The sequence below is a fragment of the Aspergillus fijiensis genome, assembly GCF_003184825.1.
Source record: "Aspergillus fijiensis CBS 313.89 unplaced genomic scaffold BO72scaffold_63, whole genome shotgun sequence".
NCBI lineage: Eukaryota > Fungi > Ascomycota > Eurotiomycetes > Eurotiales > Aspergillaceae > Aspergillus > Aspergillus fijiensis.
In genome coordinates, this window is record NW_024469039.1 from 163,815 (window position 1) to 190,774 (window position 26,960).

General features: G+C 53.2%; 14 protein-coding genes and 1 non-coding gene across 15 annotated transcripts in view, besides 2 other annotated features; 9 read left to right on the forward strand and 6 right to left on the reverse strand.

Moving 5' to 3' along the window:
• Positions 1 to 256: 256 nt before the first annotated feature.
• On the reverse strand, positions 257 to 1,445 carry BO72DRAFT_531299 (O-methyltransferase). The gene is made up of 3 exons (XM_040950354.1): positions 1,378 to 1,445; positions 508 to 1,314; positions 257 to 446 (listed from the first exon to the last, which is right to left on the reverse strand). Exons 1-3 carry the CDS (start codon positions 1,402 to 1,404, stop codon positions 414 to 416), a joined length of 867 nt encoding a protein of 288 aa, XP_040797201.1. The 5' UTR covers positions 1,405 to 1,445; the 3' UTR covers positions 257 to 413.
• Positions 1,446 to 1,828: 383 nt separating this feature from the next.
• On the forward strand, positions 1,829 to 3,613 carry BO72DRAFT_519275 (Zn(II)2Cys6 transcription factor; the record flags this gene model as incomplete). Its single annotated transcript, XM_040949692.1, has 4 exons — positions 1,829 to 1,888; positions 1,963 to 2,514; positions 2,584 to 2,724; positions 2,786 to 3,613. The coding sequence occupies 4 exons, from the start codon at positions 1,829 to 1,831 to the stop codon at positions 3,611 to 3,613; spliced, it is 1,581 nt and encodes a 526-aa protein (XP_040797202.1).
• A 781-nt stretch (positions 3,614 to 4,394) lies between these two features.
• BO72DRAFT_500321 (uncharacterized protein) lies at positions 4,395 to 5,363 on the reverse strand (the record flags this gene model as incomplete). Its single annotated transcript, XM_040948896.1, has 4 exons — positions 4,395 to 4,478; positions 4,537 to 4,946; positions 5,005 to 5,143; positions 5,208 to 5,363. The coding sequence occupies 4 exons, from the start codon at positions 5,361 to 5,363 to the stop codon at positions 4,395 to 4,397; spliced, it is 789 nt and encodes a 262-aa protein (XP_040797203.1).
• Positions 5,364 to 5,839: 476 nt separating this feature from the next.
• On the forward strand, positions 5,840 to 6,319 carry BO72DRAFT_500322 (uncharacterized protein; the record flags this gene model as incomplete). The annotated part of the gene is made up of 2 exons (XM_040948897.1): positions 5,840 to 5,881; positions 5,912 to 6,319. The coding sequence occupies 2 exons, from the start codon at positions 5,840 to 5,842 to the stop codon at positions 6,317 to 6,319; spliced, it is 450 nt and encodes a 149-aa protein (XP_040797204.1).
• Positions 6,320 to 7,118: 799 nt separating this feature from the next.
• Positions 7,119 to 7,566, forward strand: BO72DRAFT_248934 (uncharacterized protein). The gene is made up of 2 exons (XM_040940006.1): positions 7,119 to 7,187; positions 7,253 to 7,566. Exons 1-2 carry the CDS (start codon positions 7,165 to 7,167, stop codon positions 7,533 to 7,535), a joined length of 306 nt encoding a protein of 101 aa, XP_040797205.1. The 5' UTR covers positions 7,119 to 7,164; the 3' UTR covers positions 7,536 to 7,566.
• A 754-nt stretch (positions 7,567 to 8,320) lies between these two features.
• Positions 8,321 to 8,857, reverse strand: BO72DRAFT_500324 (uncharacterized protein; the record flags this gene model as incomplete). The annotated part of the gene is made up of 1 exon (XM_040948898.1): positions 8,321 to 8,857. One exon carries the CDS (start codon positions 8,855 to 8,857, stop codon positions 8,321 to 8,323), a length of 537 nt encoding a protein of 178 aa, XP_040797206.1.
• Positions 8,858 to 9,364: 507 nt separating this feature from the next.
• BO72DRAFT_531300 (sugar porter family MFS transporter) lies at positions 9,365 to 11,485 on the reverse strand. The gene is made up of 4 exons (XM_040950355.1): positions 11,108 to 11,485; positions 10,989 to 11,054; positions 10,242 to 10,920; positions 9,365 to 10,148 (listed from the first exon to the last, which is right to left on the reverse strand). Exons 1-4 carry the CDS (start codon positions 11,380 to 11,382, stop codon positions 9,639 to 9,641), a joined length of 1,530 nt encoding a protein of 509 aa, XP_040797207.1. The 5' UTR covers positions 11,383 to 11,485; the 3' UTR covers positions 9,365 to 9,638.
• Positions 11,486 to 12,643: 1,158 nt separating this feature from the next.
• BO72DRAFT_438088 (glycoside hydrolase family protein) lies at positions 12,644 to 13,687 on the reverse strand (the record flags this gene model as incomplete). The annotated part of the gene is made up of 2 exons (XM_040943373.1): positions 12,644 to 13,597; positions 13,637 to 13,687. 2 exons carry the CDS (start codon positions 13,685 to 13,687, stop codon positions 12,644 to 12,646), a joined length of 1,005 nt encoding a protein of 334 aa, XP_040797208.1.
• Positions 13,688 to 15,796: 2,109 nt separating this feature from the next.
• On the forward strand, positions 15,797 to 15,869 carry BO72DRAFT_t256. The gene has a single exon. It is a non-coding gene; the product is annotated as a tRNA-Trp (tRNA).
• Positions 15,870 to 16,690: 821 nt separating this feature from the next.
• BO72DRAFT_452013 (uncharacterized protein) lies at positions 16,691 to 17,864 on the forward strand. Its single transcript, XM_040945634.1, has one exon. It carries the CDS (start codon positions 16,845 to 16,847, stop codon positions 17,766 to 17,768), a length of 924 nt encoding a protein of 307 aa, XP_040797209.1. The 5' UTR covers positions 16,691 to 16,844; the 3' UTR covers positions 17,769 to 17,864.
• A 552-nt stretch (positions 17,865 to 18,416) lies between these two features.
• On the forward strand, positions 18,417 to 20,000 carry BO72DRAFT_452014 (PAF acetylhydrolase family protein). The gene has a single exon (XM_040945635.1). The coding sequence runs from the start codon at positions 18,699 to 18,701 to the stop codon at positions 19,848 to 19,850; it is 1,152 nt and encodes a 383-aa protein (XP_040797210.1). The 5' UTR covers positions 18,417 to 18,698; the 3' UTR covers positions 19,851 to 20,000.
• A 219-nt stretch (positions 20,001 to 20,219) lies between these two features.
• On the forward strand, positions 20,220 to 20,966 carry BO72DRAFT_519280 (uncharacterized protein; the record flags this gene model as incomplete). Its single annotated transcript, XM_040949693.1, has 2 exons — positions 20,220 to 20,853; positions 20,924 to 20,966. The coding sequence occupies exons 1-2, from the start codon at positions 20,240 to 20,242 to the stop codon at positions 20,964 to 20,966; spliced, it is 657 nt and encodes a 218-aa protein (XP_040797211.1). The 5' UTR covers positions 20,220 to 20,239.
• A 722-nt stretch (positions 20,967 to 21,688) lies between these two features.
• Positions 21,689 to 21,761: a sequence feature (Protein overlapping with rRNA (BO72DRAFT_387657, RAK73202.1) was converted to a misc_feature.).
• Positions 21,762 to 21,788: 27 nt separating this feature from the next.
• Positions 21,789 to 22,036: a sequence feature (Protein overlapping with rRNA (BO72DRAFT_387657, RAK73202.1) was converted to a misc_feature.).
• A 644-nt stretch (positions 22,037 to 22,680) lies between these two features.
• On the forward strand, positions 22,681 to 23,832 carry BO72DRAFT_531304 (alpha/beta hydrolase). The gene is made up of 2 exons (XM_040950356.1): positions 22,681 to 23,210; positions 23,300 to 23,832. Exons 1-2 carry the CDS (start codon positions 22,782 to 22,784, stop codon positions 23,651 to 23,653), a joined length of 783 nt encoding a protein of 260 aa, XP_040797213.1. The 5' UTR covers positions 22,681 to 22,781; the 3' UTR covers positions 23,654 to 23,832.
• Positions 23,833 to 25,072: 1,240 nt separating this feature from the next.
• On the forward strand, positions 25,073 to 25,862 carry BO72DRAFT_387771 (flavin reductase family protein; the record flags this gene model as incomplete). Its single annotated transcript, XM_040941689.1, has 2 exons — positions 25,073 to 25,126; positions 25,191 to 25,862. 2 exons carry the CDS (start codon positions 25,073 to 25,075, stop codon positions 25,860 to 25,862), a joined length of 726 nt encoding a protein of 241 aa, XP_040797214.1.
• Positions 25,863 to 26,841: 979 nt separating this feature from the next.
• BO72DRAFT_462368 (uncharacterized protein) overlaps positions 26,842 to 26,960 on the reverse strand; it is a gene marked incomplete at both ends in the record, with an annotated part of 676 nt that continues 557 nt past the window's right edge. The window contains one exon of the mRNA XM_040946558.1: positions 26,842 to 26,939. Coding sequence (XP_040797215.1) covers positions 26,842 to 26,939 — 98 coding nt within the window. The remainder of the gene's footprint in view (positions 26,940 to 26,960) is intronic.

Below are 26,960 nucleotides of genomic sequence, written 5' to 3' on the forward strand. Positions count from 1 at the left end.
ACAAACCACTGTTGAGGCTTATTGACGTGTGGCCAAGTAAGCGGATGTACTGTGCAGCAATGCTACCAGTACCTCACTTATGCCCGACCCAGCTGCACAGCATATCATCAGATACCCAATGATCAAGAGTGATGCATGCTTCGAAACTACGGACCTGAAGGCATATTGCTCTGAGGTGATACTATGTCAAGCAATACAGCACAGTGGTTCGAACTAAAGACCTTATCGGATAACAACATGTGGACTGAACAGCGTACGGCCGCGTATATCACATGATTCTCCAGAATAAAAGATTCGGCAAGCATTAGATACCAGAGACATGAATTCAAAACTGATAACTTGATCACTGCATCGAAACTGGTTTCCAACCGCCCGTGAGTGCCTGGCAGCGACCCGTCTGACGGACACCATTTCTACTGTGCAATCAGCTGAGCAATGTCTACATCCTGTTTGTACGTGCAGTCAGCATCCAGTCAGTGCGGTCATAGGCGGAAAATGCCACCATACCTTCTCGTTGAAATCGTCTCGTCCCGTGTAATACTGACCTAGGGACTCATAGGTCATCCTCGGCATACCAGGAACCAAAGCAAGGTCCCACCCCGCAGATATCGCAGCTGCATCGCCGCCCCCGCGCACCATCTCTGCAAGCTGCACATCCGACGGCACGTTGAATGCAAAGCGTTGCAGAATTTCTTCTTTCTGCTTTACGGAGCCCCGCACCCAGTCCAAATAATGTGGCTTGTTCGGCTCGTCCGTCTCCTGTCGACCCCCACGACGCGAGACATTGTCCGTGACCAGCACGGACTTACCCGGCTTCAGCAGCCCCAGATTCTCGGCCAGCCAGAGATCAGGGAGATAGCGATCCTTGAAGTGATCGAGGAAGAGGACGTCAATGCCATCGTCGAACACCCCTTGCCTCGTCAGCCGGGCCAGAGACAAATGCGCCGGGGCCACCAGCAGGGTGATAAAATCCTTCAACCCGGCCAAGTCGATCAGGAGACTTGCAATGGCCGCGCTGACGGGGTTGATCTCTAGACTGAAATAGTGCTGGCCTCCGGCTTGGCGCACCGCGTGGCCGAAAAGAATGGTCGAATATCCGACGTACCCGCCAAGCTCGACCATCATTTGCGGCTTTCGCTCGGCAATAAGCGAGGAGACCACGGCGCCTTTCTCCGGGCCAATGTGAATCAGATGGGACTGCTCTCGGGCGAACCGGTCAATCTCTGCCAAGACTGCGGCCGGGTTGCCACGGAGGGAGGTCTCCAGATGAGGCAGGGAGAAGATGTGTTGCAGAAGAACGAGCTCGCGGCCGTCCTGCTTCCACGCAACTATTTAGCTTCTGCTGCTTTACTGTGATTGGGGAGGTAGGTGGCATACTTCACGGTTATACCTGGGATTACCCATCTCGGATGTCAGAATATTATGCTTTATGCTTAAGATCGAAGAGATTGTCATGCGAAAAAAAAAAAAAAAAGAGTTGATTACGTGCCTGATGCATTCTGGACCACAGCCGACCATTTTATCCTCGGAACGCCCACCCTGATATCCATGGACCAAGGATTGTATGATTTCTATCAGATTACCGCCGAAGTCCGAGGTCTTGGCTCTCGCAAGCCGGTACTGAATCGGGGCTAGTGTGGCGGCAGAAGCCCGATGGAACCGGGTAGGGCTCAAGCCAAGCCCTAATCAGATACATTCTTTCGCAGATGCCTTCCTACGACAATCAGATTAAATAAGCGTCGAGCCATGGCGATTTTGATAATCTGATCATCTGATAAACTCTGTTCCTTCGCCATCGTTTGCATGCATTCAACGCAGCCTCCTCGAGATGGTTTTTCCAGGCAAGCTAAGCTCCGGCTGCGTTCTCTGTCGCAAGCGCAAGGTCAAGGTACGAGGGAACTTGTTCTCTGTTGCTCTAAATTTCTCTGCAATAGTTGTACGTATACTGACAACCAAGTACAGTGCGATGAAGGCAAGCCAGGCTGTCAGCGCTGCAGCACGCATGGGGTCTCTTGTCCGGGCTATCCCGACTCCTTCGCTTTCCGAGGATATGAGCTTGCGCAGGGAAGCACTGCCGGGAAGTTGAAAGTCGTCCGAAACGCGAGGTCATCTCCCTCTAGCCCACATGGGCCGAAGCAGAAGAAGGTCGACTCCGCAAAGATGCAGCCAAGAAGCACGATTACTTCAATCATTCCCGAGGACAGCGAGCTGATGTCACTATGCTACTTTCACCACCACCATGTGCTGAAAGTCCAGCGATCGCCCTGCGAGGGCCATCTGGCCTTCTTCCCGGACCTCTTCCAAGAGCGGGGCAACGATCCGTGCTTCAAGCATGCCGTTCTCTCGGTGTCCTACCTGACGCTCTTCCACAGGGCGCGGGTGCCCAAGTTTCAGATCAATGCACGAAGGCACTATGGTCTGGCCTTGCGGCTGTTGAATCAGGCACTGAGCTTCAGCCAGGCGCAAGTACGCGACGAGATCTTTGCCGCCTCGTTGTTCCTGAGCATGTTCTCGGTAGGATGGCCCGACAAGGATAAACAACGAACACTCATATCGAGCGTGACTAACCGAGCACCTGGCCAGGATCTGAGTGGGGAGGGTGCGACGACAGGATCCCTGAACCCCCACATCCCCGGCATCTACTCCCTTATGCAACTGCGCGGCATCCCATCAAGAAGCAACAAGTATAGCCGGCGCCTATGCGGCTGGGCATACACCCAAATGGTGAGTACCAGCACGCCCTCCCGCTGCAACCAAGAGAGTGCGCCCTAAGCCCACCCCGCAGCAAGTGCAGGCGATGATCCGCCGGGAATTCCGATATGCCTGCATGCCGCCCTCCTTCGACGGGATCACGCACCCGTGCACCGTGATCCGCTCCTCGATCCTGACGGGCAAACTCTCCGACTTCTGCATGCAGGCCACCGACGCTCGTCGGCGCACGAGCCCCTCGTCCCCGATCCACGCCGACACCCTGCACGCGCTGCTGGTCCAGGCGTGCACCCTGCTGATCGAGCTCCACAACTGGCAAGCCACCATCCCCAACCACTGGCGCAATCAATACGAGAATCCTACCCCCACACCCACACCCACACCCTCGCCGCTCTCCGAGCACCACCACACCGCCGCCGATTTCCACAGCACGTCCGAGTCTCGTGCGCGGGATCCGTGGACGACCTGCTTCCTGGCCGGGGTGCAGGCGGCGCAGATCTCGTTCTACCAGCAGTTCCTCGACTGTTGGGAGGAGTGGTGCTTCCTGCAGGGCCGACACGCCTCCCTACCCGAGTTGGCGGTGCTGGGGCTCCCGGATGATCCGGCGATGTTCCTGCTGGATGGGATCGCGTATCTGGTGGAGGTGATCTGCGCGACGGTCACGAGTACGCTTGGCGATCTCGATGTAGAGGCACGCCACCGATTTCGGCTGCATGAGCATGCCAAGCTGGCCAACGGGTATACGCTGCTCTGGCCGATGTGGGTGGTCGTCAACTGCCCCTTCGCCGACCCGGATCGGATCATGCTCTGTCGGGCGGCGATTGAGTGTGTGGGGTCCACCATGGGGTACAAGCTGGCCTTGCATTTGATTGAACCGGGCCGTGGGGGGTGGGCTGACTGCTGACTGAAGCATGAGTCTCACCGTTCGAGAAGATGAACAGCATCCTACCGGATACCTGGCTGGTTGCTTGTGCACCCGACTCGGCGGCCCGGAGAAATGTTACCTGGATCCTTACCATACTGCTAGACTGGTCCAGTGAGCAGACTCCGAGGCCAGCCGGCGACATTCATTAGGCCCATCGTTTCCGAGAAGGGGCCACTTTCCCTCAAAAACAGACCACATCAAGCTCCGAGGCAATGAGCGTTCGGCTGGATTGGGAAATGAACCGGCCGATGCCTGCCCGCTTCGTCTACGCATCTCCCACCCATTCGTGTGGCAAGATAAAATCCATCTGCAGCCCCACAACCAGCCAAGCAACGGCAGGGATATTTCCTCATTCGCTGCACGAACATAGAGAGGAGCCTCGACCGGCCAAGCGCCCAGGCTTCGTTCACCAAGCCAACATCGAGACTCCAGTCAGAAAGGCCCAAAGGTATAGCCTACGCCAAGCTAAATGACCTCGACCCCAACACGCAGTAATCCCCTTTTGAGCATGTCTTTTACAAAAATACGACCGCAGCTCAGCATGATAGAGGGAGATATTATCCGCCCAGACCGACAAGGCAACCAGCCGTGGAAATTGGAGTTTTCTACAATCTGCTTTGATATACAGGAAACACGATCGCCGTCCTTGAAGGGATCAATCGCAATGAGTCCGCCACAGTTCCCGATCCGCATTGTTTCAATACGCGGTGCGGGTATGCAGCATGGCCGTGATGTCGTTGACAAGCACATCGCCCACCTCCTAGGCGAGCCGCAGACACACCCGGTAGTCATACAGGAGCCGGTCGATGACGGGGATCAGCCGGGCGCCGCCGTCCGCGGCGTTCTCGATCCTGACCACGCAGGTGGAGAACTTGGTCTTGCTCGTGGATGGAGAGGCGCACATAGTCCCCGCGCTGGGCCTTGATGGCGGAGGCGTAGATCTGCCCACGCGCAAGCATGCGCCGCGCCGTCTGCGAAATCTCCTCGACCCGCGCCCGTTCAGACTTGGCCAGCTTTGGGCGATGGGCGAGATCCTTGGTTAGGAACTTGATGTACCCCCGATACGTGAGGAGGAGGTCCATGTCCGCATTTATGGCCTCCCGGGGGTCGAAAGAAGGGTCCTGAAAGCGCAGGGTGAGCTCGCGGCGCAGGCGGGATGCATGCGTCACGTAGAACTCTTTCGTGGATCTGGGGTGCTCCAGCAGGTCGGCCAGCCGAATGAATCGAATGTGAGCCAGGTTCTGGTCCACGGCGATCTGGCGCAATGCTTCGCCATAGTCCCAAACCACTTCATCGGGGACCCCGAGGATGTCTGGTACTTGTCAGTTGGGTGGAGATTGAACTATATAATAGAAAGGAAATAAACCTACCGTTATGTACAAGACCCTCTGAAGAAATACGTACCTCTGCCCCCGGCAAATATATTTGGGTGATGTTCAGGCAAAGCCCGTTTAGATGCTGCAAGGCCAACTCCTCCCCCAGATCGGGGAGCACACCTAGGGTTTTATCCTGGTAGTTGGGACTTGAAAGATAACGCAGGCAGAACCATTCGAGCAGGCTCTTGCTTCTGCACAAAGCTCATGATTGTCGGGAGGAAGCCTTCCGCATTCTCCCACGACATGGGTCCACCCCTCTGGCAATTGACGGTGTAGTCGGCTAGGACTTGCAAGATCGCCTTCGCTACATCTCTTGCTGGGCTGTCGTCGCTCTCCTCTTTCACTGTACACATGATGCGCCATCCTTGTTGCAAAAGAACGGGGAACAGACTGACCATCTGTGACATTGGCCTCGATGAGTCCATCTTTGAGAGCTTCCACAGCCCCAGCTGTGTCTTGTTTTGCTTCAATGTGCAGGGTCTCGTTAGCCAGGGCATTCGGCGAAGTGCCTGAATTAGCGTTCTAGTGGCTGCTGCGAGGCGGCGGACACCGGGGGGTGGCGGATGGAACAAGCATTCCAGGAGGAAATTCCGAATGGGCTGGCACTGGTATCTTCCGATGGAGCTAACAGTCTCTCTTAAATGCGGAGATGAGAACATTGCTATTGATTTCGCCGGCCTTGAATCAGATGTCAAAAGGGGGTCTGGGCAAGTCGTCCCACAAGCTGTGGCTAGCCTCTTATAACGAATGAAGACGTTGTCTGGCGAAGAACAGGCTACCGGAGCATGAGCCAGGACATCAGACAGTGCGACAGTCAATGTTCCCTGCCATGTCACCACTGGCCAAGAGCCCTAACTTCCCGCCTCCCGACGTCAACCGTCATGGGTTGAGCTTAGATTAGGTCAAGTTCTTCGATGGAGAAAAGCGCAAACAGTACAACGCCGCCACGCCTCCGGATGCGGTCGAGAACTTCAATGCTTTCATCATCGATCATGTCTCTACAGGCACTGCGCTGGCCATTGCGAAGAGTAACTGGGCTCTGTCCTTCGGCCAGCGTCCGTTTGTGGCCCATGGCGTCATGTGTGGCATCACGTTCACCTACGGCGGGTTGCGCACGGATGATGCGGCGCACGTCTTGAATGAGGAGGGGCTTGTCATGCCGGGTCTCTGGGCGGTTGGGGCGATGGCCGGGCGCTTCTTCGCCTTCAATTATCCGGGGGGCTCGGGGTTGACTCAGGGGGCGGTCTTTGGGAAGATTTTGCCGGCGAGGCGGCGGCTCAGAGGGCGAAGACAGTCCGTGGCTGAGTAGTTGCCTGTTGTCTATACTTTAATCAATGCGGAATCTATTCTCGATGCTCCCAGGACATGATTAGATAATACTGGAGTAAGCGTAGCTTCTTGCAGGTGGGATTCTGAATGATCAGTGCAGGTAACGTGTTGCTCTTGAAGACAATTGTGGCGGCATAGGGTTATCTCCAGCGAGGCCCTAAGGCCGTCTGTCCCATTCGCGCCCTGGTGGCTTCCAGTACGCAAAGCCAAGCTATATGAGTATAAACACTGCGAAGGAGAATATAAACAAAGTAGCAGAGATCGAGGGAGCGGCAGCTGGACTTCACGATTGCGTTTGAGAGTGATCTGCATGAGATGAGTCGATTCTCGGAGATCCGTGGGGCAGATCCACCCAGCATGACTCGCTGTTTGCGCGGTAACCACAATTTGTTATCAGCTGAACTACGGAGACCCTACCATTGATTGATTCATCAGATGACGTAGAGATTGCAGATCTAATCCACTTTTAGCTCGAGCTGAAAACTACAGACCATACTGAGTAGTAAGAAGAGCCGGTCAGCTCCCGACAATAGGAAAAGACCCACGAGCTGAGAACTTTACTCAGTCGTATCGCCCACTCAGCCCCTCCACCAAAGCCGATGTGATAAGACGACAACAAGATCGATCCACATAGCGTGGCTGGGCTAAGCCGCAGCTGAAAGCTTACGTTGTATTCCCCAAATGCTTCTATAAATTGAGCTTCAGGCCACGTTTCTGCTTCGGCTTGTTGCCAGCTTCCCAGCATATCCATCAACCCCAAGACCAAGACCAAATCTAAGATCTCTATCAATCAAGACCAAATTCGAAGCCTAATACTGCCACAAAATGCCTGTCAAAGTCCTTAGAGAGTATGCCTGGGTTCACCCTCCCCTCCATTTCCTCGCCGATGACTGACCTCCGTCTCGTCTTCTAGTCCCGGCGAAGTAATCGAGGCGATCAACGAAACCCCGAAGTCCGTCGTGGTACATTACTGGCCTCCGTGGATGGGGCCCAATTCGCCTCTCCTTCCACTCTTCGAGGAGGCGGACGAGACCCGGGGGGGTGAGGTGGACTTGGTCATTGTGAACAGTGGGTTCATTCTCCCGCCGCATTCACCCGACGAGATGCCCTTGACGGTTCTCTATAAGGGCGGGGAGGAGGTGGAGACTGCACCCTTCGATCCCATCCAAATCCAGCAGCTTATTGATAATGCGTGAGGGAATATGGACCGGAAGGTCTTATTGTGCGTGAATTGAATCTTAGTTTTTCTCTCAAAGATATTGTCATTTCATTCCAAAAACACATTCAAGGAATACACCTATGGTTCGGCTTCAGTAATACAGGGAACCAGCTCTGTATTCACATCACAGCGCTGGATTAGCCCTCGGCTTACAAGGGGGGATGCCGAGGCCAGTAAAGCGGAACACAGACATAAAAGGCAGGAAAAGAAAAAGCAGCCAGCCGGGCAGAAGAAGAAAGCTCGATCAGCGCGAAGCCGAGCTTGTCAATCTCGTCTGCCGCCCTGCCCTGAGCGCCAGTGATGTAGCCAGCCCCGAATCGGGACATTCAGGCGGCTGGCTGAATGCCGCCAAGTGCTGAATGTTCTTGATTGAACAGCTTTACCAGGATGGACCTAGAACAAGGATGACGTCGCAAACATTGGCAAGGATGGAGAGTGCGACCAACAAGACAAAAACATACAACAGAAGGGATTCGCTGGTGGTCACCCACCCAACTACTAACCTCCCGGCGTGTGGCTTAAGTACGGCTGAGCGGACGGGAAGCCCTGTTTTCCACACCCTGTGGTCGTATGTGCTAGTACAAACCATGGGAAAATATATGTAGCCCGTGTGCAACGAGCTTGCCAGAGCCAGTCGCCTCCGAAGCGGATAATAAAGTATCAAGGAAGGGAGGTGTATTTATCTAAATCATAAAAGTATTATTGAATCTACCAAAGAAAAATCAGGTCATCAAGGCCAGGACACGCCCCAGCCATCACCCATCACTGAAACTGGGCTCCAGGAGGCGGGATCCAAAGCGGGTTCCGGCGGCACCGGTACTTGAACTGCGTCAAGAGGTGCGTGATCTCAGCGGATTCCAGCGCAACACTGTACGCGTGATCTTGCCAGCGGCTATTGACGGGGGTGTGCAGGGCCAAGGGGTCGGCGGACAGGCGCTTCGGCTCACAGTCGCGGTTCATGGCGTAGAGCCGACACTGACGGTTGATGAGCACTATGCCCTTGAAATCCAGGGTCCGCCCCGCCGAGGCCGGGGCCAGACTCTGGAGGTGCAAGAAGCGCTTGCGCCCCGCCCAGAGCTCCTCCGGCACCCCCGGTTGGGTTCCCCCCAACATGGTGAAGAATACTCCGGAGCTGGGGGTCGAGATCTCAACGAACTCGTTCAGGACCTGGTTCTCGTCGTACGTGTTGGTCGACCAGCCCCGGAGGTAGATGTATCCCTCCGCGCGCGGGAAGACCGAGTCCAGGATGGTCACCACTTGGTCGAACAGGGTGGGCTGCTGTGGCTGCGGCTGTGCCATGGCTACGGTTTTGATATAAGTGATAGAGGAACTCAAAAACACTTGTTCGTCTCGTGCTTTGTGATGTCGATCCGGTGGTCTTGTCACAAAGGCGGATGGGGATGATGAGACTTCCGTATAGAAATACGAGATGTGAGAGGTACTTATATGGCCTCGTGGGCATCAGAGAATCTCGGAGTCCACTGCGTTCTGGCTCTTCGGCACACGGAACACTTCTGTTATGCTGAAAGAGCAATTGGAAGTCCCCGGCAGTTTGGCTATATAGGATGCAGTAGATTTCCATTAGCGTTTATATAGGGAGATTTCAGGGGATGTTTCATGAGATGCTGAGACATGAAAGCAGTGGAGAGGAATATGCCGCGGCCGACCTTGAATGAAGATATGTACCATTACAGCAAGACTCGGCGTAACCGGAGACCATCAGAGGTGTATGGTGGGTGTCGGAGAAGAGTGGTATAACAAAGAATCCGGTTTATATTGCTTGCATGTGTGGTAGAAGCGAGTGTTATAGATTGAGGCAGCCATGGGAGGGGGAGAGAGGTTGGAAGGTCGCTTTTTTGATCCTCTGATACCTACATACTAGCAGGGTGGATGAGGATGATGGACTGGGTTAGGGCTTGGATCTTGCCTCTTTCGCCGGTAGGACGGGTAGATTTAATTTCCACCTCATATAGTCATAGTCACTTTAGTTCCTGCCCAGTTACAATATAACACCACATATCCACGTTCTGTATGCAAAAATATTATATCCCCGACCCTCCCTCCAACCGCGAAAGCAACCTCACTTCCCCTCCGCATGCACGAAAGTCAGCCGCCCCGGTTTCTCATCCCCCTCCAACTCCTCCATGATCGCCCCTGCCCGCCTGCGCGCGATGAACCCCTTCGTCTGCGACCCCGGCACCAGCCAGGGTTCATGCTCGAACAGGGCCGTCATCTCCTCGAGGGGCCGCAGGGCGGTCTCGGGCAGCACCAGCCAGAAGAAGATGGCGTTCGTGAAGTTGCACACACAAAACACCACGTAGAAGCGCCACCCGCCGATATTGTCGATGGCGATGTCCGTGACCTGGCCGATCATCGTGTTGAAGGCGAACGAGGTCATGGTGGCGATGGAGACCCCCTTGGACCGGGTCTTGGTGTCGAAGATCTCGGCGCAGATGATCCACGTCAGGGGGCCGACGGTCGCGCTGTAGGAGAAGTTGTAGCACCACGTCATCACGATGAAGGCCCAGCTGGCGGAAGTGTTGTTGGAGACGCCGGGAGGAAATTTGGCGATGAGGATGGTGGGGATGACCTTGATGATGAGATTGTTAGCGCGGTTTATACTTCAATTTGTGTCTTCTTGGTTCTGTTGAGGTCGAGACAGTTGGTGGAAGGGGGTGCTTACAAAGAAGAGGCAATTGAACAGATTGCCAATGATCTGGGGCCACCGACGGCCCGTCTTGTCGATCATCATCATGCAGCAGAATTGAGCAATGATGGCGATGATGGAGCTGATGCCTTGATATTTGAGGGTGTCGTTGGCGGCGATGCCAATTTGCTCGAAGATGGTCGTGCTGAAGTACTGGATGGCGCTCACCCCCGTCATCTGGGCTGCGGCCTGGATCGAGCACGCCAGAAACAGGCGGCGGAAGCAGGACGGGTCCGTGAAGAGCTCCTTGTAGGATTTGGCCTCGGCCTCGTGCTCTTGGGCGATCGAGACGGTGATCTGTTCGTACTCAGCCTGCACCCAGGCGTCGGAGGTGTCGCCTCGGGCGTGGAGGCGAGCCAGCGTCGCGAGGCCCTCGTCCAGTCGGCCATGATCGATCAGCCAGCGGGGCGACTCGGGGAACAGCAGGATGAGCGCGGCCAGAAAGACGGCCGGCACCATCTGGATCCCCAGGGAGACGCGCCATTGGCGGGAATCATCGTCCGCAAAGTTGATGAAGGTGCCCCAGGAGATCCACGACGCAACCAGGGAGCCCACCCCGAGCATCAGCTGTTGGAGGGATGTGATCCGGCCGCGGATGTTCGGATGGGCCAATTCCGCCTGGTAGATCGGGACAATCATGACCAAGATTCCGACTCTTCAACCCATGAAAGAAACCCATTCAGTCAGCTCACGCGCTTCCCTGGATCTCGGTAATATGCTCACCCCAGCCCTGCGACGGCTCGACCAGCGTACAAATAACTCAAGCTCTGCGCACCTGTCTGCAAGCCTCTGTTTCCGTTAGCCTCCTTGCAATAGTCCAGCGCTGCTCAAAGATCGCGTACCCGCCCAGCAAAAAGATCAGGGCGCCGACGAAGATGGTCCATTTCCGGCCGGCATAGTCGCCCAGTGGACCGGCAAAATAGGCACCAAAGAAAGCGCCACCGGTGAAGACGGAGGTGACTGCTCCGCGTTTGGTCGCGTCGGCGTTAAAGGCATTGATAAGCGAGGGGCTGGTGAGTGCCTCGGCGATGACACCCAGATCATATCCGTACAGCACCGATCCCAGCGACGCAAAGACACACACCAGAAACTGATACCATTTGGGAGGGAGAGCCATGGTGAACCCGGGCCGTGCGGACAAAGAAAAAAGGACAACAGAAAAAAAAAGCTTGAATGTGCCACATTAAATTCCTCCCCGAGTGTCAAGCTTTATGCAAAAGTCTTGGTGGTGAGAAAAGAGGGGGAAGAGGAATCCCCCGCAGGAGTTTTTCCCTTTTGCTCTCTGATGCATCTTCGGGATGGCGCCTGAGCCGCCGGAGGTGGCGTGGTGTCGCTCACTCACACGCCAGCCTTCATGAACAAACGCCGCTGGCTTATCAGAGTTAAGTCAAGCCTTGCGGGTGGCTTTGTACAATAACTCCTTGGCCCTATGCCGGGGCCCCGGGATTTCAGACGCTCCCCCGCCGGAGTCTGTCACGGTCTGCTTGTGGGGTGGTTTGGGGGACTGAGTCATTTGACTGATAGGTTAGGAAGCGGCTTCGCTCATTTGCTTGTCATAATGGTGCTTGACACGTCCCTCCAGATTATGGGTTATGACATAGGCAAATCATAAATCTGCTCTGGATCCATTATGAGATCCGAACCTCCCCAGCTGTTGGCGAATTTTCCGGGAAAGGAAGGCCAGGATACGTGGTGAAGCAATTCTCATGACGCGGGGAGGCCCTATAATACATTTTCTAGCCAGCGACTCGAATAACACCTGGTATCATGATCAGTAAGACAACAAATCGTTCAAGGTGGGACACCAACCACCGTGACTGTGGCTGAAGATGGCGTGGCGTGGCCCTGTAGAGTATGAATACGTCAGCGGGAAGGCCGAATGCCGGGGCGGGCAGTGCCGGACTTAACTATGGATTTAATTAGGGCTGATTCGGCTGAAGCCGGAAAGGCCACGCGGCCTCCGCCATCCCACCCATTCGACCTCAATGAGTCTAGACTTCCAAACTGTGGACACAGAGTTAGTTCCGTCGGGGAATTCTACCCGGACAATCTGGTTGGCTCTATCCAAGAAAAAAGCGTTCTTTTTTTCATGGTACGCGGAACGCGCCCGCGCATACACACACAAACACACCCATCCACAATTTCACACTCAGGCACACCAACAAGATAGTGGTACGCGATCTTTGGGACGTCGAAGCAGTTTTGATTGGTCTGGATACCCTGGATGACCTGGACAGGGAAACAAAGAACCAAAAAATAAATAAATATTAAAAAGAGGAAGGAAAAAACGGACGAATGAGTCAAATGAAAAAGTATGTATTCCAACTATGAGATCTATGGTATGGGTATCGCATCTACCAGTACGACACAGATATAGCCTAGTTGGAGTGCTGCACGGGGGGCAACAGCGCGATCTTAGAGTCCAAACTGAATGTGAAGGAGTCGGAGGAAGAGGACTCCGACGAGGAGGAGCTGGATGCCGAGAAGGAAGACTCGTAAGAGGACGACGAAGAAGTGGCCGAAGAGGAGGCTGACGACGCTGACGACGACGTAGACGAGGCAGAAGAGGAAGAGGTAGAGGTGGAAGTGGAGGACGACGAGCTCGACACATAGACATCGCCCACGGAGTTGACGGCATCATCGGTGAACATGTAGTTATTGGCGCAGTAGAAGAAGGCGTAGCGTGTCACAGAGGACTGGGAATCGAGCCAAGAGACCGCCTCATCGAGGAAGCTCACGGTGGTGTCGGCGTCGGAGACACCGCTGGTGTCGGCGCTCAGGCCGAATTCGGTAAGCCAGACCTCGGAGATGTCGTAATCGGCGGCGGCCTCGATGGCTTCGTTGACAAAGGTCTTGAGTTCGTCGACCGAATCACCGTACCAGTGCACAGCGAGGGCGGAGATGTTGCAGCTGGAGCAGTCGCTCATGAAGCTCTTGAACCAGTCCAGTCCCTCGCCGCTGCTAGTGGAAGAGGTCACGGCGGGACTGACTAGCTTGGCGCTGTTGGCGTAGGGGGTGATGTACTCCGCGTAGAGTTCCGCCGCGGTGGCAGCGGTCATGTCAGCCTGCGACGACATGTCGGGCTCGTTGAAGCCCAGGATGTACGAGCTGCCCGACGAGAGTGCGGTCTCCACCGCGTCGGTCCAGCCATCGACATAGTCAGAGCCGGAGCCCCAGAGCATAGGGACGTAATCCACGCCCGAGGGCATGTCGCCTCCCATAGAGCTGCCCCAGTTGTAAGACCACGACACGGTACCAGCCTCGTCGTTGGTCAGGGTGCTCACCAGGGTAGCATCATTGTACGCAGCACCGCGCTTGCTGGTAGAGCGCTTCTGTAGGCTGGTCCTCCGAGTTTGAACCGGGAAGGCAACAGCTGAAGCAGCAAGCAGGCCAGCGGTCAGAGAATGGGCGAAAGAGGGCATCTTGCGGACAATGATTGGACAAGGCCAAAGGATTGAATGAATGGGTTCTCGGACGAGATTGGGAAAAGACTGTCTTGGGACAAGTGAATGACCTGACGCAGTAAAAGGAAAGACTGGGTGCACAGCACACGATTCGAACAAGGAATGAATGAATGATGAATTCAATTGACCAGGCGATGGAGATATTGGTGATGAAGTAGGGGAACGTGTGTTATATAGGCAAGCGAGCCCTAAGTTGGCAGGCAACCGCCGGTCCGCCCGGCATCGCGGCCATGGACGATGGTGCTTGGGTGGGCGCATGGCTGAGAATCTAGAATCGGTATACCAACTGCTGACAGCCCCGCTGCTGCGTAAGTCAATGATGGCCACCTATCCAAGCCCTAACCGCGAGTGTGGGGTGGTACTAGGTGTGGTCAGAGGACGCACTAGCCACTAGTCACTACTTAGGTACCATATCCAGGCTGATGCCGTACTGACAGGCAGAGTACCCATTGGCTCGAATGTTGACGCCGGCTCGTTGAATCAATTTTAGCAGTCGACCGCAGCAGCCGGTGGATCCATGGCGACGTTGTTTTCATGGCTGTGGTGGGTCTGTCACTAGTCCGGAACTCTAGATCGGTCCAAGACTCCAAGCAAATGGACGGAAATATCTTCGGTGCGATAACGATTGGACTATTTTCAGGCATCAAAAACTAGGTTAGCCCCGACAAACATGAAACACATACGTAAGCCTTGCTGAAACACCAGGAGTCAATGCACCGGCCATGTGTTCCTGAAAGACTGAGTTACAACCTGCTGAAGTTGCGAGATGCTGCTGGAATATACCAATCAATTTGCCACAAGTCTGAACTTCTCCTCGCTTGTCGTAGCTTTGCAAATTGGTCAATCGCTCTACACTCCGTACTTTCAGTTTTTGATCTTTTTGAGAAGTCATGCGGTTTGTTCACCGCGACATAGCCGACCATCCTTAGACAGTAGTCCTCCCCACGAACTCTTCAAAAAATAGAACAAATACTGTACAGTTCTGCCAGCTCTTTCACGTTCTTTGAGTCATACCACCCCTGCAAAGCCGTTGCAGTACTCGACTTCGACGATTGTACTTGCCAGACTCATCTGCCTTGTTGGGCAACTTGGTCCAGTGGGATTATCTTATGGTCTATACCCGTCCACCTAATATGAATCACGGCCGGCCAACTAAAAGACCACGAGCATCTGAGAGAATGCCCTAGAGTAGGCATACTCGACGACCAGGATTGGACTGTGCACAGCGCTCATCCTGCAATAGCCCAAATTTCGCCCGCAGACCTCGGTTGCCTTGCGCTTTTGCCACCGTCACATCGCAGGAGGAGAGAAATCTACATCCCCATGCCAACCCCTTTGCTCAGGCAGTGGGTAATCCGACCAGTAGGTATTCCTATCAGCTACGACTTCCACCTCTGGCATGTTCCGGGGAAACACGGTACCTGTACAGCACAGACGCTGCGATGCGCGTAATTAACGACACGACGGGCGGATCTAAAGGGAGACACCCACATCCGATCCGTCCGCAGCCGAATATAGTCTGATAAAAGGGTTCTGCCGGATGCTGGTCAATTCAGCGATCAAGTAATGGCGTACGGGCTGGGCTATAGCAATAAGGGTGTGTATGCCGAGTTCGATGAGAATTGACTCCAGAATCTCGGGTCTACGCGCGCATGGTGGTGGGCTATGCTGTAAATCTGTGTCGGTGTCGATGTCGATGCCATGTTCTGTGTGGGTTCACACAGGGCTCATTGCGGTTTTTAATTCTCTAGTTCGGTTTGGTGTTGACAGAGAGTGACCCTCGGTTGACATAACCCAAGCAGGAAATATATAACCACTGTTCACACTCAGCAAACCATGGAACAATCTACATTCAAACTGCTAGCCTTACCGGAAGATTAGAAACCACCACATAAATGTATGAGTCTAAGAAAGATACAATAACATAGGTTGGTGCATGTATAATGTCCAGATTCATCTGTTTTGTAGCCCGACCATAAAGTGGATCTTGCCCGGTAAGCTCGATGAGAGCGCAGAGCAATACATGTAGTATATATTTATACAGATGGTTTCAGATGTCACCCACATGGGCCTATGGCGCAATTGGTAGCGCGTACGACTCCAGATCGTAAGGTTGCCTGATCGAGCCGGGCTGGGCTCATTTCTTTTTCCTTTTTTCATTTTAGTTTTTCTTTTTTCTCGCCGCCCCCTTTTTCCTGATCCCCATGTTCATGTTGATTGGTCTAAACTGCGCAGCTGGCTCCCCTGTCGCCGTCGGAATCTACACCTCTTTCGGAAAGCTTTCGCTATGCTGTGAGCCCTTTGTGAAGTTGAATAAGCACTGGACTGTGCTTGGCTGTCTATCACTTTTCCCTTTCCATCTGACATCCTTCTCAAAAGAGACATTAGAGCGTCCTCACCGAGAACCAAATATATTCCAATAGGCATCACATGCACAGCAGTAAACCGTAACCAGTCGACACCCTCCCGAGCACACCAGCGGACGAAGCCTGGACCGACCCTGCAAAAATTTGAATGCGACGATCGCGAGCCACCAGAACTGTAAATAGTATGAATATTGAGTCGCAAAATTACAACCATGACCACCCGCGCAGAGTCTGATAGTCATGAGCTGTTAAGAAAAGGCTCCCAGCTGTGAGAAGTGGATGTGTATTAAGATGTGTGTATTGTAGAATACGTGGAAGCTTGGCGCATATGATGAAGTCCGAGGCAATGTGACCAGAGGCATCTCACATCAGTCTTACAGAGACCCTTCCTGCATGGTCATCTACGCAGGGAAATCCCCTACGATCGGCTCGAATGGGGCCCCCGTGCAAATCATTTGGATCTCTGGTACAGCAAAGAAATATGCTCGCCCAGATTCAAGTAGATCTGACCCGATGGGGAGTTCCATATCCGAGAGGCCCCTTCCACAGGAGCAGCAGTCAGTCGTACCTTCTGTATACATAGAGAGACTTCAATTCAAAACAAATCTGGTCAATTTGAGCATCGGAAGACCTGAGATGTACAGTACAGATACCAGTACAAATCTTACCTACGTGATCTTATTGTTACCCCCTTCTATCTTACTTCATCCTCGAAAGAAAGCAAGGAACCGAGACAGAAAACCACAATTATGACAGGCGGCCCAGCCGCGACCCAGCCCGCAGCTTCTGCGTCCCATGCACCTAAAGATCGGTGGGAAGACTCTCCTGTTGACCGTGATGTTCTCAGGGCCCACGAGTACTGCACTCAACGATGCCTGCTGGGCCTGCAGCGCCATGGTAAGCTGGACGAGCAGTGTCCCAACGTCGAACGGCACCGAGTCAACGGCAGCACCCACCATCCCACTACTGTGGAGGAGCTGGTGGAGCAGATCCAATTGGGACTGGATCACAACCTGGAGCGAGCGATGCCCATCGTCGGGCCCGGCTACGGACGCCCTGCTCGCCCTGGTGGCTCCGGCGCCCCCTTCAAGGTCGTCTCTCCCCGGTTCGGATACGCGGTGGTCGGAAAAGGAACCCTGTGTTGTATCTGGCCGCGCCTCGAACGGGAGGCGGATGTGTACACGCAAATTCTGATGGCAGCACAGGGGTCCGCGGTGCCCGTGTTCCTGGGCAAGATCAACCTGCAGCAGCCATATGAGCTAGAAGGCTTCGGACGGGTTCGCCACATGCTTTTGATGGGCTATGGGGGCGAGGAGATCGGAATGGTGACGACCGTGGATGAATGGGACAAGTACAATCATCAAGCCACGTCCGCTCACGAGATCGAGGACCTCGGGGTTATGCACAAGGACCTGGCGCTTCGGAACGTGCTGTGGAATGCGGAGCTGGGACGGGTCATGATCATCGACTTCGAGGCGTGTGAACTCGTGCTGGACCGGATCGCCGAGCGGCCTGCGTGGGTGCCAGAGGAGCTGGCGAGTCGCCCGTCGCAACAAATGTCTTTGGGTAGGTTCTCAATCGAGTCTCGTGGGCACTGCAGATTCCACCAGGTGTGCTGCCATTATGACCCGGACGCGACTTGTCCCAATAGAAAGTATGGCTTACCACCATAGAACTTCGTCTCTGGGCGATCTGATTTCTATTCATTCAGGGTTGATAGATTAGTTTAGCCAGATTTCTTTCTTCATGTAATAGAATTCATGTCTGACACCAATGTCGAAGGGGAACTCTTCGAATGCTACACAGCCGTCTTTTAAGTCCTATAGCAAGCGTCGTGGTGACGCGGCCCCGCAGTAATTCAGAATGCACAGACACCTCCGACATAAGCCATGCTTTCTTCATTTGACAGTCATTGGCTAGCATGGGGATGCTAAGCTCAATGGTGGTTAGCATGCTTATTCTCCACGCATGACAGTGGTGCTCGGATAAATCGGGTCAGCATGGGTCCCACCAGTTAGTGCAATAATTCGCGCATACATCCCATCTTCTCAGCCTTGCAAGAGATAGCATCTTCTTGAGACAGATATAGTCCGTTATTATGGATAAATAACGCATGCTGGAGGTCTACGCCTTTGTTGGTTTGCTCCTCTTAAACCTTCTGTAGCTCAGGCCTACATGTTGCCCCGAGCTAGGGGGGTCGGGGTGGTGGTCATTTAGTAGGCGAACTATGATAAGATAATTTAAATGCCTCACATATCATCCATTTTGCACTGGATCCAAGAGAAAGTCTATCCTAGAGTTCTCTTCAGGTACCTACCGGGGGATGATGAGGCAATTACCTGAGCAATACTGCGAGGCGTCATGATTGAGACCAGTCTCCCGTGGGCAAGCCCTGCGATGAAACTCCAAGGTTAGCTTGTCGTGCACAGACGATATTAATTCACTCAGTCTGTCAAATGTCTACTGTATGGCATCGAGTTCCACCGCAAGCGCCTCGAACCATTCAAGTATAAGTCCATGATGGCTTGCTGCTGGATTCGGATCAGATTCCATTCTTCAAGTCGAATTTTTTTCACACCCCTCATCTTCAGAAGGCCGCCAACATGATCCGAGTTATCCTAGCCTCCATTTCCTTCTTTCTCAGTCTCGGACAGACAGCAAATATTCCTCTGCCTTCGAGCACCGGACCGTGCGATGTCACGCTCCAGGCAAGTGAACTAGTCGATCTGTCTCGAACCGATCCTTTTGACCCTAAAGGAGGAAAACGTGCTCTCATGATCACCACTTTTACCCCGGCAAATTGCGGAAGTGTACTTTCCACATCATACATCCCGAATGCCACAGCCAGGTATGAGGATGAGAGTTTCCAGCCGTTTGGAATACCCTCAGGGACGTTCGAGTCGTTTCGGATCCAAACCCAAACCCAGCAGCAGCCATTGCCTTCCAGCCCTCAGGGAAATTACCCAGTCGTGCTGTTCTCACCAGCTCTGGAAATCTCAAGACTAGTGTACACATCGCTGCTCCAAGACCTTGCCAGCTACGGATTTGCCGTCATCTCCGTCGATCATCCGTACGATGCCAACATCGTGGAATACCCCGATGGCCGCACGGTGGTCGGAATCCTCGGGAACATCACTACAGATGCACAATACAGCTCAGCAATGAATGTCCGCGTTCAAGACATGAGATTCGTCCTGAATCAGACTCAGAACAGCACGACGCTCGGGGAAATCTTTCCATTGGGCCGGGAAAATTCCCAGCTACTCTCTCTGGATCGAGTTACGATCTTTGGTCATTCTCTAGGTGGAGCCACCGCCGCGCAGACCCTGCTGGTCGACTCTCGATTTGTCGGGGGCATCAACCTGGATGGGTCACTGTGGGGGTCTGTTGTGGACGAAGGACTATCGCGCCCGTTCCTGATGTTCGGGAATGCGAACCACACCCAGGCAACCGACGCCAGCTGGGCAGCGGTTTGGCCGCATCTGCGAGGATGGAAACTCGAACTCAAACTCGCAAAGTCGAAGCACTATACGTTCTCGGACTTTCCAGTGCTTGTCGATGCTCTGAATATCTCAGACGACGCCAAGCAGATTGTCCAGGCCGGGTATATTGGGACTATAGGCGGGCTGCGGGCCAGGAACGTGATCGTTTCGTACATTACCGTCGCACTACGGTACTTCGTCTATGGGCGAACGTCGGACCTACTGAGCGGACCCTCGGCAGCTTTCCCTGACGTGACTTTTGTGTCGTCTTGAGTTGGGGGGTGGTTTTGGACCGATCTGGCTGGCGGGAGAGGTGAGTTGCCAGCTAGCCCTATGCTGTCGCTGTGGTTGAGCCTGATTAGGCAAGATCTTACCCTAAGCTCACTGCTCACGATATAGTGGTTAGAGCGCTCTAGCAGACAGACTTGTGTTACTAAACAACAATTCATTGTCAACAGCTCGTTGAATGACAATCTTAATCTTCCAGTACAAAGAACTTGCACAGGGAGATTTCTTTACTTAGACAATGCCTCTTTAAGGCTATAGTAACCACACAAAGAATCCGGACAACCAAAGATTGTCCGCGAAGACGAGTCTGCATAGTGTTCTTGTCCAACGTGGTCGTGGTGTTGAGAGGCCATTATCTCCATCAATCTTTGTCCATGACTAGCTTGTTTGTATCTCACCCCACTATACTGGAGCTGCATCTCACACAGCACACTCATCCCATCGATACCTCACGTATAAATACCCTCAACACCCTCTTACACCCACTCATCCTCCCCACCTCCACCAGGATTTTTAAAACCCAGGACCTGCACCAACAGCTTCTGTTTACTCACGAAGAGAAACCATCCACAATGGCACCCAACCGCACCCCTCCCTTCCACGGCACCTTCGACGGCGTGATGTTCACGCTCACGCAGCAACGGCACCCCGGCCCGGAGGGGGTGGTGATCGACTACGTGCACCTGGAGTGCGAGGGCCACGAATGGATCTCACTGGCCGGGCGTCTGCTCCAGCAGCACTGGTGCCGGTACCCGCTGCGGCGGGGCGGGCGGGGCGAGCGGCGCGGCGGGGCGGCCGTCATCTGCAGCGGCCGCGTGCGCCTGTACATCGACGAGCCCACCTTCGGCCTGCCGGTGGCACTCCCATTCTTCCACCTGAACGAGGCCGAGTGGACAGCGGTCGATGGTATGGCCCCGCCTCTGCCGGTGCTCCTCGCGCTCCAGGAGCATCTGATGAAGCCGGGGATGGGGCTGACTCAAGAACGAATGTAGGTTGGACTAACCCCTTACAAGGAGGTAGGTAGTAGAGGTGGAGATCTAAATGTAATCAAAGAATAGAAACAAAGAAAAATATCATGAACCCCGGATACCGGGCGATTGATTTTAATTCGAGATCCGAATATGCAACTGCGTCAATTATATCTGCTCGTAATCAAGAAAGTGTCAATTTTGTAGATCAATTGTCTCTTGAACCTTGGATTTAAGCAAATTTCTGCCCAAAAAAGTCAAGGGTCAAGACTTCGATACAAACTCCTCGAATTCGATGAGGGCCTTTACTGGTGTTGCAGCCGTTGAAAGGGGCAGACTTGCCTTCCACTCTTTGCAGCGCTCCTCGAGGTACTGTACATGCAGCTCCTCTCGCCCTGCAGGAGGATGCGCCATGTCCCAGCCGCACCATAGACGACTGCATACGAGTGGACGATATACCCGAGCTGCTCCTTGGTGCACAGATCGTTGCAGGGGAAGCTGAAGCACGTAGAGATGATACCTGCATAGCACTGGGAGAATACTTAGTATGCTGACACGGTTCGATTGAATCCGAACCAGTCTCGATCCTTATCCTTATCAATGTCCACATAAAGAGCGTCCTCTTCACGGGAACGACGGATCCCTTGGAAGATAAGACTTGTGGGGTTGCATTAGAGTGGGAGGGGTTCCGATTCCATCAATGAGCACCCCGACGTGTGCTTAAGGCAATCCTTTCCGCAGCGGTCTCTTCGACCAAAGCCAGAGGTCGTCCCTGACATAGTGGGAGAAAGATAAGTCAAAGGAGCTATACCACAACAGTTTTGAGCTACATAGTCAGTTTTGCTAAATATCCCAGCACATACGACCACAGGGTGTGGAAAACAGGGCTTCCCGTCCGCTCAGCCGTACTTAAGCCACACGCCGGGAGGTTAGTAGTTGGGTGGGTGACCACCAGCGAATCCCTTCTGTTGTATGTTTTTGGGTCGGTTTCGACTCGATCTTCACTCTCTTGGTCGCACGGAGATCCCAAGAAATGTATTTTCTTTTTTACAGTCCGTTCGAGTAACCATATCGATTGTACTGCACTCTGCCTCCCATATGATGATTCTCTATGTAGGAACGACACTTAATCGCGCAATGTATGCACTGTTATTTTATCCTCCGTGGAGTGCATCTACGATCCTGTTAGTGGTCAAGATGTGATGGACCTGTCAGAGAGTCAGAGACAGACCAGGGTGGGTGGCGCATGGCAGGTCCCATACGAGGTTTCGGCCCGCGTCAACGGCAAAACTCCCCACTATCGGACCCAATTGACAGTACTGTCACTGGTCAGCGACTTCAATCTCGTATCTCAGACATCAAAGGAACAAAGAACCATCGGTTACTACAGTGTAACAGCGCAAGGCAAATTGAAGCCCCACTGCTTTTTTCCGTTGTGAGTGGCTCCTAGTATTCTCAAGGATCAACATTGTAATTGGTTTGAATCCTTGTTTACTCCACACTTGGTAATAGTTTGTGTAGCTGCCACCTAGCCCCCTTCTGCAGGTGCATGTTAGAATCTAGAACCCGAGGTATGTCCATGCATTGATATCCTGATAGGGTACAAAACCTTCATAGACAGGCGTGGTCCTTTTAGGCCTACGTGCAAGTAACACAGCCGATGTAACCTGGCAGACAGCTAATTGTGGCTGCGTGATGTCTTCGTATGACATGCACCTGAACGATTACAAATCTGCAGGGGTCCATTGAAAAGTGGTGAGATTAGATAAGTAACTAAAACCATGACAAATGGCCACTAACTTAACTAAGACTAAATTGCTTCTTTAGCCATCCGGACTTCTCAGCCTCTTGCTTGTCAGCCTCTTTCTTGTCAGCCTCTTTCTTCTCAACAACAACACCCATCATAGCAGAGTCGCAACCTGTTTTCCAAATCAGAGTTCCCTTCACTATGTCTTCAGCAAACCTCCCGGTGATTGTTATCGTTCCAGGTGCCTACGGCACACCCGAAGGGTTCGAGAAATTGCAACCGTACTTGAGCCAAGCCGGATACGCAACACACCCCGAATCATACCCCAGCTGCAATCCCTCGGATCCGGCCAACGTGTCCTCTGCCCAAGATTCTGCTTTCTTGCGCGACAACGTCTTACTCCCTCTTTTGGACGAACAAGGTAAAGATGTCGTCATCATCGCACACTCATACGGGGGTGTAGTTGCCGGCGGCGCAGCAAGAGGACTTGCAAAGGGAACGAGAAGAGCCCAGGGTCAAGCGACTGGCGTCATCGGCCTTATCTACGTGGTGGGCAATATCGCCCTTGAGGGAGAGTCGCTCTTGACTGCTGTAGGCGGCGCTTACCCTCCTTTTATCACCGCCGACAAGGTACGTACGATCTACCCAGAACAACCGCGATCATGACCATAGGCCATTGTATTGATACTTTTTTTTTTCCCATTTTCACTCGCTCTCAGCCTTCGCAGGGACTTTCTCTCATCGAACCAGCAATGGATATTTTGTACAATGACTGCGACCGTGCCCTGGAGCCGGAATTGGCGAAGTTCATGCAGCCACACGCACTCCGAGCCTTTGTGACCCCCGCCACTGCCCCGGCCTGGGCGGAGAGTGCATTCGATGGGAGGAGGGCGTATGTGCGTGCACTGGACGACTGCTGTAACCCTGTGTCGTTGCAGGATCTGTGGCTGGAGAAGTCCAAGGTCAAGTGGGAAGTGGTGGACTTTAAGACCGGACACATGCCGTTTGTGAGCCAGCCTCAGGCTTTGGCGGAGCAGATCGTCAAGTTCATTGATGGGTTTATTGCAAAGTAAATGGTGATGAATCCCGTGCCCACAGCGTGGTGCAGAAATCCAAATAGACATCGGCCAAGATTGTTGTGCTCGACAAACTGTTGCTACCAATTGACACATTTTTCTTAAAAATAACGAACGTGGTCAACTTGAAAAGCCTTTTGATAGGGATGAACCAAGAGAAGTGACTTTTATGCGATCCGCCGAAATGGATGTGCTATTCTCCACCGAATGTCTCCTACGGTCTGTAGCTGCCACGTCATTAGTAAACATTCAATCATAGGATTTGACATATTTAGTATATCCTCACTTGGCTAGTAGAGAGCCGTGCTTCAACGTTGGTACTTTGTTTATACCGCACGCGCAATCGGCTATTCATATTCTGGGTGCCTCAGGTATCTGTGAGCGGATGCCTAACAGGCCACCAAGGCGCCTTTCACCCGCACGGTACCTGGTGATCGCTGCCACAGTTATGCGGTTGTATGTTTCTTCCCCCCTCTTCTGCCTTTTTGCTTTGTCAGTCCCAGTGGAGGCTCGTCAGTGCAAAGGACATGGGATTGCCTTTGTGTCCATCCTTCGCGCAACAGATGCCGGAAGAGACGTAAACGACCGCAGTGAGAATGCTTGGTGAGGCTCCCAAATCTAGTGCAATACTATGCTGTCGCGGTAGCGTCTTTGATATAGGTGTGACGAGCCAAGTTTTCCGGAACCCTGTTCACTATAAGTGCAACGGTACCTTTTTCCGAGAAGAAGATCCCCCGCCCTTTGGGGTATTCTAGATATAGAAGTGTATCCTCTATCACTGACTGGGCTTTCGGGGCCTCGGACATTCGGGATCCTGGCAATGGGAGTGAGGAAAGTGAGGCGGGGAGGCCAATACTTGGGGCATGACGTCGTAGAACACTGGACCAGTGTCAATGATACCATAACCAAGACTTAGTAAGGATATGGCTTCGGCAGGGGAATAGGCATAAGATGTTGTGGTAGGATAAGGGAACGTCTGATTAATTGGATGTCTGGCAGGCAACCACGAAAAGAGACAGAAAAGCTCAGGAATGGGGACTCTCGGTACGACGGATCATATGAAATCATAAATACTGCTTCCCTATCTCCAGTAGGTATAGTTGCATACGAGGACAAGGCGAAGGGTGCGGGACTTAGTCGCCGATCTCTCGGGATCGGCATCTCGGAGCCTCGGAACACCTCCCGATCGATCCATGACCGGGCTGTCGGGAGGAGACAACTAACCCTCTGGCATTCCCTAGACGTGGATCATGACAGCACGATATCCAGCGGATTGCCGGTTGATATGCCGCTGTGGGGGTTACAGGTGCCAATATCTTGAGCATATAAAGTCCCTCAATCTCTGACCGTCAAGGCATGCTAGCAAACCTCTCACACACAGCCAAAGAGCCCTGCCAACGAAACACATCAGCGAAGATGTTCTATCAACCCGGAGTGACCGAGCATGGACTACCGCATGACCCCTTCAAGGTCTGAATGCACTCCCAAACGCAGTCACCGCACCTCACAGCCACTGACCCCAAGAAAAATGCAGGCCTGCGTTGTTCCCCGCCCGATCGGCTGGATCTCCACCAAGAACAAGAAAGGCCAGTGCAACCTGGCGCCGTACTCGCAGTTCAACAACCTGACGTTCGACCCGCCCTACGTGATGTTTTCCTCCAACCAGACGGCCCAGGGAATCCGGAAGGACACGGTCATCAACGCCGAGGAGACGGGCACCTTCGTGTGGAACCTCGCCACCTGGGACCTGCGCGAAGCCGTCAACATCACCGCGGAGCAGACCCCCTACGGCACCGACGAATTCGAGCTTTGCAAGATCACCAAGGAGCAGGCCACGTTGGTAGATGTTCCCATGATCAAGGAGTCCCCCGTCAAGTTTGAGTGCGAGTACCACACTACCGTCCGCCTGCCGGGCAACCCGCCCATGGGCACCGTCGACATCGTCATTGGGAAGGTGATCGGCGTGCACATCGCGGACCGCGTGCTCACCGACGGCCTGCTCGACATCAAGAAGACGCAGCCCATCGCGCGCTGCGGCTACTACCAGTACACTGTGGTGAAGGACACCTTCGAAATGATCATCCCCAACATGTCGGCCGATGTGCTGTATGGGTTGGAGGGGAATGCGGCGAGGAATCGCAGCAAGAATGAGGCAAACAAGGCGGCAGCGGGTCAGGTGTCTGAATTTCCTGAGAAGGATTCCTAAGTGGGTGAAGGATATGGATGAGTGGTAGATCTGGTTGCATCTGAACCATTGATAAGTGTGAGACAGCAGACTCATTGTTGCACCCACTACCTTGCTGGGTGTTTGTACGTAACCGTATTAAGAACTTACCAATGTAGTGAAATAGGAAAAAAAGGGGGAGGTTTTCTTTTTCTCTCTCTTTTGTTGTTTTACCCTGATTACTCGGGGTTACAACGATCCACCTCTTTGTCAACCAAGAAGAGAATGATAAAGAGAAAAGAGGTATTTGGGGATGTGGAAGGCGTACGCATATAGTGCTCAGTAGGTATCAAACTCAGAGTCATAGTCTTTGGCTTGTCTTCTGACTCCCAGGTTCTCCAACCAAGGAGTTTTGTCCGATTCGTGTGGAGAACAAAAAGCGGCAGTGCTGCGGATGCCATGTCAACCTCTTGCCAAAGGGAAGCCTTCGCGAAAGTGACCACAACAGGCCTCGGAAACGGGCCGATTGCAGACAAGGTACATACCCAAGTTTCAATTTTCGTATTGGTATTTTTATGCGCCGTAAGGGCAGTAAGAGGATTCTCGACATACTGCTGTACACATTCAGAAGCGTAGGCATTTTGTGACATTTGTCTGATTTGGACTTGACCGACAGGCTTATTCTGTGTACAGTACAGTCTATCAAGAAGATAATTTACGCTTCAATGTGGATTGCTACCCGTGCCTACAAAAGAGTCATGGGGGAAAGCAAGCAGAGCTTGTGACTTCGCTTCGAAGTGCAGGCAAGAAAATCAAGGTAGTGAACTTGTGCAAAATGCGTTGAAGCAGATTATGCGATAAATCAAAAAAACCACCTTAAAGACACAGACAATCACGTATTCAGGTGCAATCCGTACTCAAACTGGAGTCTTCTTCCGTTAGCCAGCCCTTCCCCTGCTGGTTTCAGATCCATTCTTGCCGGAAGGGTAGATATACCTCGACCAAAGGGAGAGCGTTGAAGCTAGTTCTCGTTGTCAGCGGCTTCCCCATCGCGTTTCTCGGCGCCCTGATAGGCAGTGTAGAAGAAGCGCTTGTCGAGTGCCTCCTCATCACGCTTCTCTGGGGCAACATAGTGGGTAT

What these genes read in the sequence shown, in the direction of transcription:
- BO72DRAFT_531299 (XM_040950354.1), bottom strand. Translation starts at nt 1,404, where the DNA reads ATGGGTAATCCCAGGTATAACCGTGAA. An exon ending in ATCCCAGGTATAACCGTGAA is followed by an intron (nt 1,315 to 1,377) that starts GTATGCCACCTA and finishes GCGTGGAAGCAG; the next exon opens with GACGGCCGCGAGCTCGTTCT. An exon ending in GAGACGATTTCAACGAGAAG is followed by an intron (nt 447 to 507) that starts GTATGGTGGCAT and finishes ACGTACAAACAG; the next exon opens with GATGTAGACATTGCTCAGCT.
- BO72DRAFT_248934 (XM_040940006.1), top strand. Translation starts at nt 7,165, where the DNA reads ATGCCTGTCAAAGTCCTTAGAGA. An exon ending in CCTGTCAAAGTCCTTAGAGA is followed by an intron (nt 7,188 to 7,252) that starts GTATGCCTGGGT and finishes CTCGTCTTCTAG; the next exon opens with TCCCGGCGAAGTAATCGAGG.
- BO72DRAFT_531300 (XM_040950355.1), bottom strand. Translation starts at nt 11,382, where the DNA reads ATGGCTCTCCCTCCCAAATGGTATCAGTTTCTGGTGTGTGTCTTTGCG. An exon ending in CTGATCTTTTTGCTGGGCGG is followed by an intron (nt 11,055 to 11,107) that starts GTACGCGATCTT and finishes TAACGGAAACAG; the next exon opens with AGGCTTGCAGACAGGTGCGC. An exon ending in CGAGCCGTCGCAGGGCTGGG is followed by an intron (nt 10,921 to 10,988) that starts GTGAGCATATTA and finishes CATGGGTTGAAG; the next exon opens with AGTCGGAATCTTGGTCATGA.
- BO72DRAFT_452013 (XM_040945634.1), top strand. Translation starts at nt 16,845, where the DNA reads ATGACAGGCGGCCCAGCCGCGACCCAGCCCGCAGCTTCTGCGTCCCAT.
- BO72DRAFT_452014 (XM_040945635.1), top strand. Translation starts at nt 18,699, where the DNA reads ATGATCCGAGTTATCCTAGCCTCCATTTCCTTCTTTCTCAGTCTCGGA.
- BO72DRAFT_531304 (XM_040950356.1), top strand. Translation starts at nt 22,782, where the DNA reads ATGTCTTCAGCAAACCTCCCGGTGATTGTTATCGTTCCAGGTGCCTAC. An exon ending in CTTTTATCACCGCCGACAAG is followed by an intron (nt 23,211 to 23,299) that starts GTACGTACGATC and finishes ACTCGCTCTCAG; the next exon opens with CCTTCGCAGGGACTTTCTCT.